The following is a 12,333-nucleotide window of genomic DNA, read 5'->3' on the forward strand; positions in this document are numbered from 1 at the left end:
GATGGGGGCTCAGTGAGGGGATGGGGCTCAGTGAGAGGATGGGAGATCAGTGAGAGGATGGGGGCTCAGTGTGGGGATGGGGGCTCAGTGATTGGATGGGGGCTCAGTGAGAGGATGGGGGCTCAGTGAGAGGATGGGGGCTCAGTGAGGGGATGGGGCTCAGTGAGAGGGTGAGGGCTTAGTGAGGGGATTGGGGCTCAGTGAGGGGGTGGGGACTCAGTGAGAGGATGGGGACTCAGTGAGGGGGTGGAGACTTAGTGAGAGTCAGGGGGCTCAGTGAGGGTGGGGGTTCCCTGAGGGGATGGGGTTCTGTGGGAGGATGGGCTCAGCAACAGGCTTGGCTGCTTGCTGATGCCTGGGACCTAGTGGGTGTTGGAGGAAGGGGCTTCTCCAAAGTAGAGGACCCGAGAAAGACACACACAGGGGCTCAGAGAAGTGCAGGGGACCCAGCTCTTTCCAGGCTGTTGGCCCTACCAGCAGAGAACCTTTCCCTCGATTCTTTTTCCATTAAACAAATAGTTGTTAAAGGGACGGAACTGCCATAAAATCCACGCCTATTCCTCTCTTCACTCTGTGCCCATCTGTCCTTATCTTCAGTGGGGCAGGCCATGACCACCCAGGCACCCAGTGCTGTCATTAGCCTTCGCCTGGGCAGCTGGCCCTGGGGGGGTGGAGTTCCCCACAAGCCCAAGCATGAGCCTGGAAGGCAGGGTGGGGGTGGTGGAGTAGTAAGGGAGGAACTGGAGAGGAGCAGGGAGCTGCTCTAAGTTGAGCAAGGAGCTATCGGGGGTCTGAGCAGTGGACGAAGCTCCCACTCCCATGTGGGTGAGGGAGTCTCAGCCTCGGCACATTCCCCCTTGCAGTCTGTGGGCATCTTTGGAGCCTTCAGGAGGACAGCAGTTCTGGGAGGGCTATGGCAGAGGAAAGGGGCTCCCACAGGGATAGGTTAAGGTGAGCGTGGGCTGTGGGGTCCTATAAAGCTGGGGGAGGGCAGGCTGCAGAGGAAGGTGCCAAGGCTTCCTGAGAATTGAGGGTCCTTGGAAGCCCCAGTGCTTGGGGGCGTCTTGGCTTAGTCAAGGTTGGTCTATCCCAGTCCAGCCTCTCTCTTGTCCAGGGCCACTAAGATGATGGGACCCTCACTGAGACAAGGTTTCCAGTGTCACAATCTCCTTATGTTGAGAGTTCTACCCAGGCAGCACGATCAGATTGTTCTGAAATCACCTGACCATTACCGTCCCCTGCTCAAATCCCTCCCAGGGCTCCCCCTGCCCTCAGGCTCAAGCCCAGCTCCACAGGGCCCTGGCCTCTGTCTAGCCTTGCTCTCGGCTATCTGGCCACACCAACCTCCTTGTGGCCGTACCTTTCAGCAGGCACACAGTCTTCTCGCCTCCAAGCCTTTGCACATGCAGTTCCCTGGACATCCTTTCCTGTCTGCCTCAATAGCCTCTGCATGTCCTTTAGGACTCAACTCAGGTGTCTCCCTCTACAGGAAGCCTTCTCTGACTCTATCATACCCTGCACCTGGGCGGGCTGGGGCCTGCTCTTCCTGCCTTTGGCAGAGCCCTCATCTCCCGACTCAAGCGTGGGTCTGTATGTCGATCTCCGCATGTCCTTGGCCTCCTCAGGTGAGGCATATGTCTGACCCCTCTGCTCACCTCAGCCCTCAGCACTTAACCTGACCCAGAAGGACCCAGTGGAATGAGAGACTTGAAGTAGAACCCTCCCCTGAGGTTTTTAGTCTAGAATGCTTACTCTTGCTCTGGCATGGAGGATGAATTGAAGACACCCAGCTAGGAAGCTAGAGGCTCGGGGAGAGGCTGCTCCAGGGTTCAGGGAAAAGGTGTCTCCACGTGAGCGGGGCAGTGACTTGGGCATAGAGAGCAGAGGACAGTTGTGGGTGATACCTAGGAGGTGACTCACTGATCGGATGGGGAGGTGAGGAAAGAAGGCAGGTTTTTGGACAAGCTGCAAAGGACCCAGTGGATGGTTGTGCTGCTTTGCTGTGAGGTGGGGGGAGTGGAGATAATAATTCAGATGGGATGGGGGTCCCTGGGCCACCTCAGGGACGTGGGTGGGAGGCTCCAGGTGGCCTTTGAGTATCTGGGGTCTGGAGCTCATGAGTGAGGGCTGGAGAGTCATGAGGCCGTGAGCACGGAGGGGTTTTGTGCAAAAAAGAAGAAAGGCTGAGGACAGATACTTTCGTCAGGGTCCTGGGAGAGAGGCCAAGGCAGCTCCAGTCCAGGGGTGGGAGGGGAATAGTTGGGGGTCAGCAGGATGAGGCTGCAGTGCGCACTGATCAGCAACGCAAGGACCAGTGCCACCTTGTGGCCTCCGGGTAACCAGATTGTCCGAGGCCAAGGAGCTGGGCAGGGTTTGGCCGGGGGTCACCCACTGCCTCCATGAAGCCTTAGCCTTCATCTCATCAGTTTAATCATCAGGAAACGTGGCTCCCATTGCCCTCCTGCCGCCCTACGTCCCTCTCCTTTCTGGGGTGACTGGCAATGTGGACAGCCGGGCACTGGAGCCCAGCACTCCAGGAACCTTAAAGGTCCTGGGTGTAAGGGCTGGAAGGTGGGAGAAACCACCAGTTCCTGTAGATCCTGGATTACTTAAAGTGGCCAGGAAGGAATGGGCCTGGTTCAGAATGCTGCGTGAGCTTGAACAAGATGCTCAACTTCTTTGGTCCTCGTTTTGTCTAGAGTCTGTGACCTAGTGAGCTCGTGACTTGCAGGCCACCCCCTCTTTTTCCTCATGTGACCTTTGCTGGGCTTCCCTTAGTGACACTGTATGCACACAGTTCCCCAGGTTTCTCTTCTGTCCAGGCCAGGCAGTTCCTACAAGCACAATTAAGTGGAGGCATGAGGGATGAAGAACCCAGGACAATTAATCGTCAAGGAGTGACATTTGGTGCAAACTCAGGTGCTTAATTAAGCAGGTTGAACCAGAGGCCAGGGGGTAGAGGAGGTGGGTTGTGTGGTGGGACAGAGAGAAACTCATTCTTCCCATACCAACCTCCCCTGCCTTGGTTCCCACCACCCCTCTGCCACTGTCATACCCTGACATTCACACCTGCCCTCCGTTCAAAGCTCACACCTCCACAGGTATTTGGAAAGTTTCCAGCATAGTGGTTAGACCTAGCCCTGGTGCCACCTGGCTGGGTTCAAATCCTGGCTCTACCACTTATTCACTGTGTGACCCTGGACAAGTATTTAGCCTCTTGGTGCCATAGCTTCTCCGTCTGAAAATGAAGATATCTAACTCATAGAATTGCTGGGAACTCTGAGTTCATCTATGTGAGTTGCTTGGGCTGTGCACGGGACGTAGGAAATGGCCAATAAACTTTAGTTATGATGATTACCTCCTGTGCTTAGCACTAAAAGTTGATCAACAATTGTTTTCTGAGGATGGTGACGGGGAGGGTTCTTCTCTCCCCACCCTAGTTCTCCTTGGGAAGATCAGAGAGGTCAGGTCACATGCCTAAGGTCAGATCGTAGCAGGCAGCCTAGCTCTGAGCCCCTGCATTTACTTCCTGTGCTCTCCCACTGCCTGGAAGATCTGTGCAGGGCCCCACCTGAGCCTTTACCAGCAAGGGGCACCAGAGGCCAGACTGTGGCTGCCTGTTTCTCCACATAGGGGCCAGGGTCCCCTACTTTTTCACTTTTGCTGTCATTGTGTCCACCCTGAGGCAGGTCAGCTTGCCCAGATCCTTGCACATGTGCAGGGTCCAAACTTTCCTGTGTCCCCAGGCCAGGCCTTGCTCCTGCCTGAGCCGGGAGCTCTCAAGGTGGCATCATGTCCTCTTTTCAGGGAGGCTATCATCTCCCAGAAGCGGCTGGGCTGCAATGGGCTGGGCCTCTCAGACCTGCCAGGGAAGCCCTTGGCCAGGCTGGTGGCTCCACTGGCTCCTCATACCCAAGGTAAGGGCTAGGGGCTGGGCAGGGGCAGGGAGGGACTGTGGCCCCTGCACTCCAGGTCATGTCTGTCTTCTACCCCTCTTCATCTCTGTCTTCTTCTTTCTCTTGCTCTGTGTCTCTAGCAATCCCTCCATCTAATTCTCTCTCTATTGTGCTACTAAACTCTCTGAGCCTCAACTTCCTGACTATAAAATGGGACAATAGTATTTACCTTGAGGGGGTGTTTCAAGGAGGCGCAAGTGAGATCATGCATGTTAAGAGCCTGGCACATGCGAGGGCTCAGTGGCCCATGGCTGTGGTTGTGATGTGCTTGTGCCTGATGCTGGATGGGGCTGTAGTTGTTCTCACACTCTCTCTGTCACTGTCATTGGCCCTATTTCTCTTTCTCTTTTCCTCCATGCCTCCTGTCCGCCATGTCTCTCTCTGCCTCGTGTCTCAGTCTCTCTAGGTCTCTGTCCTCTGTCTCGATGTGGAAAGTGCACAAGACTGGGAGTCAGGAGACCTGACTTGCTGTGTGATCTTGGGCAAGTCACTTCCCCTTTCTAGACCTCAGTTTCCCAATCTGTAAAACAGAGGTGCTCAGCCTCACCTGCCGTCCTCCCTGCAACCCTGAGAGGATCACGAGAAGGTTACTGAGTGAAGGGGTTTCCTTCCGTGCAGAGGCTGTTGCTGAGGTTGTTTTTGTCACTGCCTCAGGACCCGCCTCTATGTTTCTGTGGGTTTTGGGGTCTCTCTGTGTCTCTGTCCTGGCCTCTCTTTGTCTACATCTTTGTGTCCCCGCCCTGGGTCCCGGCTTGGTATCTCTGAGCCTCACCAGCCCTGCAGGAGCACCTCATTGCCCTCTCCCCCTCAGTGCTGGTCATACCGCTAGTGGACAAGGAGGCCGGGGCCGTGGCAGCTGTCATCTTGGTAAGAGCCTGCCTAGGTGGTGGGATGTGGGGAGAGGAGACCACGGGAGGGAGTGGTGGATAGAGCCTGTCTGGGGCGTGTGTGTGTGTGTGTATGTGTGTGTGTGTATGTGTGTGTGAGTGAGAGAGAGATGGGAGCCATAAGTGAGGATGGAGTGAGGAGAAGTGGGGGTGTGGGGGTGGGAGGAGTTGGGGCATCTCCCACACCCCAGCCTTCTGCCCCACCTCGAATGGGTAGGATGAAGCCATTGGCCCAGTCAGCAGCTTTCTGAGGGATGTGCAAGCCCCTGCTGGACTCTCAGCCCCCATGAGGTTAGAAGGCCCAGCCATTGGCATACACAGTGCTAACCTTGGTTTCTCTTTGGGATCCTCCAGATGGGGTGGGGACCGTGTCCAGGAGGGCATGAACCAAGTGAGGTGTGAAGAGAGAGGCTGCGGAGGGACAGATGGACCTAAGGGCCTGACCAACAGAGATAGTGTAGAAAACTAGCCAGAGATTTGGAGTGGCTGGAGCTGGGGGCCTTGAGGACAGAAAGGCCATGGGCAGGCCAGCCAGACCCAGGGCTGAGGCTGGGCAGAAGACAGGTAGCTAGGCGGGCTTCCTGGAGTGGCTGAGGAAGGAGTGTTAGTGGGAAGTGGTGGATGCTGTGCCAGAGCCCCGGAACCCAGGCAAGGCTCCCTCCGCAGCCCCTCGCAGAGTTCCCAGGGTTTCTGCTCCACGGAGGGGGTTGTGGAAGTGCAGAGCCTGTGGGGGTGAGATTCTGTGGCTCTTTAAGTTTCTTCTCCTGTATGGAGGTGGGGGTTCAAACTCTTGTTCTATCCTAGTAACCAAAGGATGAGTTTCCCAAATTGCTATTATTGGGGTTCTGCTTCTGTCAAGGGGGCTGCCATTCCAGTAAAGGGCAGGCTTGGGGGCATGGACAGATAAATGAGCAGGTGTTGGTTCCCCGGGGACTCTTCTCCAGCTCATTAAAATGGAATTAAAGGCTTCCCAGGCGCCTGACCTTTCTGAGCTGCTGGCAGGAGAGGGCGGTGGGAGTGGGGGATGGCTGAGAGGGGAGAGGAGAGGAGGGGTACTTGGCTGGATCTCCTCCACACCCATCTGCTTGACTGAGGGAGCCGAGGCCGCTGCTTGGTTTCTCTGCAAGCTGTTTCCCCCACCCCCAGCTTCTGGAATGGAGCTGCTGTTGCATGGAGTTCTCAGGGGGCCGCCTCCCCCTATTCTTTGCTTTTGGTCTCTCCCAGGGCTGGTCAGCTTTGAGGGGCACCGAGATGAGGGGCTATGTGCAGAGGTGGGGGTTGGGAGGCGGTGGCTGGGTCGAGCACCTCCTTCTCTGCTAAGGGCAAAAGGCCTGGGGTGCCAGGTGCCTGAGAAGGACTTCCTTAGGTTGAGGCTGTGAGGACTGGGTCAGGAGGGAAGCAAGGGGAAGACGTTTGGAAGGTTACTCCCCTTGTGGGCAGAATGCTTGCCATGGCCGCTGCTCACCTTGGCTCAGGCTGGGCCAGAGGCCAATGTGTGTGTGTGTGTGTGTGTGTGTGTGTGTGTGTGTGTGTGTGTCTCAGGGATGCTGGTGGGATCAGATCACTTACACTTAACTCACCCAGTAGAACTCTGCTGTGATCCTACAGCAGGCTGGGTGCTGGAGCTGACTCTGCCTTCAGGGAGCTCTCAGTCTTGGGGAAGGTGGGGACACCCTCTCCACCACGGGCCAGATGAAATACTGTTGCCAGCAGGTGCTCTGATGGCAGAGCCTGGAGCAGCAAGTGGTGCCTCACCATGGAGAGAGCATTTGTGTGGGGCCTTGGGGCACGGGTAGGAGGTCCACAGGCAGGGAAGAAGGGAAAGGGGATTCTAGGCAGAGGAGGAATGTGAGTGAGGCAGGAAGGAGGCCGGGGGAAGGGGTGGTGTGCTGAGGGGAGAGTGTGGTCCTGGGGAAGCTGAAATAGGGGTGCATGCTATTGAATAGTATGCTAGCCAGCTGGGCTCTGGCTGCCAGGAGTTTTCAACAACCATCCCTTCATTTCCTCAAATACCCTGGGCAGGGAAGAGCTCTTGAAAGGTGTTTAGATTATTCACATCTGCCTCTCCTCCAAGCCTGCACCTTCCCACTCCTGTGGAAATGCACTTCCCCAGGATGCCCCTCCCCAAGGCATACACGTCTGGCAGATGCTCCCTGGCCCACAGGATCTCACTGCCTCCCAGAAGCAGCACAGGCAGCCCCAGACTTTCCAGCTGCTGCCAGAATCTGAGGGCAGAGGGTGCAGAAGGTAGATGGAGTGCCACAGGGCTGATCTTTTGGGAAGGTCGAGTCACCAGCTTCTTCCTCGACAAGCCCCATTCCCTTCTCTGAGTCTCTGCTCTTAGTATTCATCCACTGATCCACCTACCCATCCACCCACTCATCCATCAGTTGAACAACTATTTCTTGAGTACCCACTGTATGCCAGGCATGGTGTGCTAGGTGCTGGGAACACAGAAGTGACCAAGACAGATTAGACAGGCCCTGCCTTGGTGACAAGCACTAAAGTGAGCATGACCCCAGTTACTTGGGAGGTTTAGGTGGGAGTATTCCTTGAGCTCAGGAGTTCGAATCTGGCCTGCAGAATAGAGTGAGACTCCATCTCTAAAAAGAATAAAAATAACAAAAATATTGCAAAACAAGTGAGCAAAATAAGGATAGGATCACATGTGATGGCAAGGGCTAGCAAGGAAACCCCTTGAGGGAGTCCTGCAAAGGAATGTTGGGGCCCAATAAGGATGCAGTTAGCGAGGGCTCTCTGAGGAATATGCCAGCCAGGTGCAGGGCTGTGTGGCTGACTTCTGGGCCTTTACAGCTCACCACTCAAGGTGCCCTGATTGCAGATTTTTTTTGTGTGGAAAGAGTCTTTGACTCTGTTCTTTAATCCTGGGATAATAAGTCTCTTTGAGGAGTGGCGGCCCTTGGTCTCTGGCATTTGATGCCTGATTTGTGCCCACTCTTCCCCCAGCTGCACCAGCCACACCAGCTCCCTGCACGGGGATGGGGTGTTCATGCCATTAACCATTTTGAACCTGGTGAGGGTAGGGACCTGGGGGCTGTACTGGGTTTTTAACCCTCTCATACAGCCACCGTGCACACTGTTGAGTGTTCCCACTGGGCCCCCGACACTTGCCTTGATTAGCAAGAGCAGGTGCAAGTGTGTGTTCCTGTTGGTGAACAAAAAGCCATGAGTGTGTTGGGGCGATTGTGTGTGTTTGTATATGGGGGTGCCAGGTGCATGTGCATGGCTCTTGAGTATGTGAACTAAGTTTCCTGTGTACAGGCATGAATGTGCCTGTGAGGATGCTGTGGACACTGTAAGGGTGGATGTGTGGATGTCTTTGTGTCTGTGACTGCTCTGTGTGTGTGTGTGTGTGTGTGTGTGTGTGTACCACCTCCATGGGTGAGTGAGTGTAAATGCATGTGTGTGAGGGCCTGACATTCTTCATAAGAGTGTACATGTGTGTGTTTGTGCACATGCTGAGTGCAGGCAGACCGAGGCAGCCCAGGAACTGGTTGCCCCCACAAGCCTAGAGGGGTCCCAGACTTCTCTATTCCTGAGAGATGGGACCAGGTGGAAGGAACAAGAACTATGTTCTCCTCCATGTGCTAACAGTAAAATGCCAACATATTTATATAAGCCATATGCAAATGAACCATAGCCCCAGCTTCTCCTCCCTCCAGCTCCCGCTGTCCCGTAGGAGTCACAGATTGAACCTCATCCAGAGCTTAAGTTTCAACACCATCCTTGACAGCCCAGGTCTCTTCCAGGTTTTCCTGCCTCCAATCTTCTTCCTCCCTCAAATTCACCCTACACCCCATAGACAGTGGCCCTCAGATGCTGAAGTCTGCCATGGCTCCCCAGTACTCTCAGGCTAAAGTCTAACTTCTTAGCCTGGCACTCAAGGCCCTTCTTTCTGTGGTACTATGGACCACACCCCTACCTGGATCCTCGTCTCCCTGAACCACCTACTGCCAGTGTCCTGGTCTCTTCAAGGTCTACTTGTCTTCCCCATGCCAATGCAGGAAGCCTTCCAAATGTCCTCCCCTCTGAGCTACCCACCTAGTTTTCTCTCTCCTTCCTCAGGTATGAGGCTCCACACCTCCTCCCAGTCATGTCCCCCTACTCATCCCACCCCAGTCAGACTGTGAGCTTCCCGAGAACCTGCTGGTCTCCTCCTCCCCATCTGCTCCTGGCAGGAGACCCAGAGCTGAGGCAGGCATTGGCTGCTGACTGGGGAGGGAGGAGAAAGGAGGGGCCCCCAGTGCAGGCACTGTGGGGAGCTCTGCAGGTGGTGAGCAGCTTTGAGTGGGCTCCGGAAGCTAGTGACGCAGGTGGGGAGCCTTGCTGGCAGGGCCTGTAGTGGGTCCCTAGGCTGCCACCCTCCCTCCCCACTGTCTCTCATTTTCCTCTACAAGCACCCAAGTAGGGGTCGGGGAAGGGACTTCACAGAGTATGAAAGATGGGCTGAGTTCCCTGGTGACTGGCACAGGGAACTTGGAGAGGGACAGGATGATGGGGGTGGTGGAGAGAGTGGATCTAGAGGGGGAAAGGTGTGGGCAGAGAACGAGAGGGAGTGGGTGGTGCTGTCTTCACTCTGCCACTTTCTGCTGCGTGATTTTGGGCAAGTCACTCCAGTTTTCTGGCCATGTCTTGCCTGCCAGGTGGAGGCTTGCATCACAGTGGTGAGAATCGCACGTAAGGCAAAGCACTTCACCAACCCATTTATCCATTTATTCATTCACCCATCCATCCTCACCATGGCAGGTGCATCATACTGAACCCATTCCTTTATCCAAGACTTAGGGGCAGCTCAAACCCTAACTCAGAAAGGATAGAGCTGGGAGGCTAAAGCTAATACCACCAATTCTAAAATCAGGACCCGCAGAACTCCATAGGCTGGGAGCTGAAGAGGGGTCTAAGGTCCCTCCATCCCCTAAACCATACACCTGGGCTGTGCTCTTGATGAGTCAGTGATTGAAAAGGCAGAGACAAAAAAGTTTCACGTCTTTGGGTTAGTCCTAGGAGACTTCCTACAGGAGGGGATTTTCCTGGAGCTGTCTGGGTGTCAGAAGGATGAGGTTATCACTGAGGCCCACAGACTTGAGTGTGTATGTGTTGGTGGGGACCCGTGTGTGCTGCTCATGGGGAGGGCACTTTGGCAGAGACAGACACTGGGAGAGGTCACAGCTAGTTCCCTTCTCCCATCCCTCCAGGTGCACTGTGGCCAGCTGAGTGACAATGAGGAATGGAGCCTGCAGGCAGTGGAGAAGCATGTGAGTGGGAGCGGGGCCACCTACCATGAGGCTGAAGACCCTTATCACAGCTGGTGGGAAGATGTTCTGGCCAGGGAGCTGGACAGACCTAGGTTTTAGCTTTGGCTCTGATGCTTTTGAGCTGTGTGACCTTGAGCAAGTCACTAAACCTCTCTGAGCCTCAGTTTCACACCTGAAAATGGGAATAATGATAGCACCGACTGACCTAGGGCGGTGGTGAGACAAAACTGGTCAAATACCTTGTAAATACACACGGTTGCCAACTTACAATTTCTTGACTTTTCGATGGATTTATGGGGAAGCAACCCCATCCTAAGTCCAGGAGCATCTGTATTTAGAAAGAACCCTCCACATAATGATACTGAGGCTCTTTCATGCCTGAGACTTTATGATTTTGTGACTTTAACAAGGACTTACGACTTCCTGAGGGGGCTAGAGACAGAAATTTGACATCTTGTCTTGGAAGAATCTAGGGGCTAAAGATGGAGGTAGACACTGTACCCTCCTGTTCCTGGACCGCTGGACGCTCCAGGGGCGGTGGGAGCCCCCGGGGGAGCCCTCAGGAAGGTAGAGTCCAGGGATGAGATGATTGGGACGGCGACGGGGTCCATGGACCCGGCAGGCAGAGGGAACGGCAGGAGCAAAGGCAGGAATCCCGCGGCAGCAAGCGCAGCGAGGGTGGGGCGAGCGGCGCGCTAACCGCTCGGCGTGTCCCAGACGTTGGTGGCCCTGAGGAGGGTGCAGGCCCTGCAGCAGCGCCGGCCCAGCGAGGCTCCCCGAGCCGTCCAGAACCCCCCGGAGGGGGCGGTGGAAGACCAGAAGGGCGGGGCAGCGTACACCGACCGCGACCGAAAGATCCTGCAACTGTGCGGTGAGGACCCGGCCTGGGCAGGTCACGAGGGCGGGGCCGGGCAGAACTTGGAGGGGAGGTGGGCGGGTTAGGCGGTCCCGGGAGCTGGCGGCTGGCCCGGCGCGAAGCTGAGCGGCGCCCGAGGGACCCGGGCACGGAGGTACGGAGGGGCCCTCTCTCTGACCCGCCCCTGGTCCTTGCAGGGGAACTCTACGACCTGGATGCCTCTTCCCTGCAGCTCAAAGTGCTCCAATACGTGAGTCCCTGCGCCCCTCCCGGCCACCTCCCCGTCCTGTCTCCCTCCGGGGACCGACTTCCCCTTGAGCCCTCCATCTCAGTTCCGATTACGATGTCCCTCCTTCCCCTCTCCTCCACCCCCCTGAAGAGCCCCGGAGAGGGGAGCAGGTGGGGAGTGGGGTGGCCCGGATCCGCGGTCACCCCCTCGCCCTCCCTCGTCCCTCCCTTAGCTGCAGCAGGAGACCCGGGCATCCCGCTGCTGCCTCCTGCTGGTGTCGGAGGACAGTCTCCAGCTTTCTTGCAAGGTGAGGGCCCAGGTCCACTGTAGAGCTGGGTCGGGGCTGGGCGAGGAACTCGGGGCTCCGAGGGGGAAATCCCTTGCCTTTAACCGGCTCCCTGCACTCTGTTCCTCAGGTCATCGGAGACAAAGTGCTCGGGGAAGAGATCAGCTTTCCCGTGAGTCCCTCGTCTGTGTTCTCGTTGGAGTCTGCAGGGGCGGTTGAGGCCGGGTAGACACTCCTGGGATCTGTCTGGAGTATTTGGATCCTCTAGACTCTTGGAATCCGATGGAATTATCTGGATCTTGGCATCTACTTAGAAATGCTGCAGGGATCACAACCTGTGATCATCAGGCTTTATCAGCAAGAATCTCTTAGCATCTACAGAAAGGCTTACCTGGGACCTGCTCACTTCTGTTGGAGTGTCTCTGGATATGGATCTGCCAGAATCTGTTGATGAGAATCCTTGGAGTCTGCTTATCTCTCTCATAGTTAGGGAAGACCCTAGAATCTTCTATAGGGATTCTACCAGAGTCCCCTCCATCTCTGCTCATCAGTGCTGACCCTGTCCACCATTTGAACTGACTGAAGGGTTCTTTGAAACTTCCAGACTTGAGGGTGGGGACAGGTTGAGATCCCCTGACCTGGGGAGTGCTGGGCCCTGACTCAGTCTCTCCTCACCCCCTAGTTGACAGGATGCCTGGGCCAGGTGGTGGAAGACAAGAAGTCCGTCCAGCTGAAGGACCTCACCTCTGTAAGTGATGGCCTGGATGACCCAGAGGGGAAAGGGGAGACCCCACTGTCCATCCCCCAGAGCCAGGGTCTCTGTTACAGAGCAGCCTAGGAATG

The 12,333-nt window shown here is 55.9% G+C and overlaps 1 protein-coding gene across 3 annotated transcripts in view; it reads left to right on the top strand.

The window, feature by feature from the left end:
• Positions 1 to 12,333, top strand: part of PDE2A (phosphodiesterase 2A) — a 101,570-nt gene that overhangs the window by 76,309 nt on the left and 12,928 nt on the right. For all 3 annotated transcript variants that reach the window (XM_021926250.2, XM_031653213.1, XM_031653212.1), the window contains 8 exons: positions 3,808 to 3,917; positions 4,768 to 4,823; positions 10,060 to 10,119; positions 10,837 to 10,990; positions 11,173 to 11,225; positions 11,437 to 11,511; positions 11,621 to 11,662; positions 12,173 to 12,238. In XM_021926250.2, the coding sequence (XP_021781942.2) occupies positions 3,808 to 3,917; positions 4,768 to 4,823; positions 10,060 to 10,119; positions 10,837 to 10,990; positions 11,173 to 11,225; positions 11,437 to 11,511; positions 11,621 to 11,662; positions 12,173 to 12,238 (616 nt within the window). The remainder of the gene's footprint in view (positions 1 to 3,807; positions 3,918 to 4,767; positions 4,824 to 10,059; positions 10,120 to 10,836; positions 10,991 to 11,172; positions 11,226 to 11,436; positions 11,512 to 11,620; positions 11,663 to 12,172; positions 12,239 to 12,333) is intronic.

The sequence above is a fragment of the Papio anubis genome, chromosome 12 (genome assembly GCF_008728515.1).
Source record: "Papio anubis isolate 15944 chromosome 12, Panubis1.0, whole genome shotgun sequence".
In the NCBI taxonomy this organism is placed as follows: Eukaryota; Metazoa; Chordata; class Mammalia; order Primates; family Cercopithecidae; genus Papio; species Papio anubis.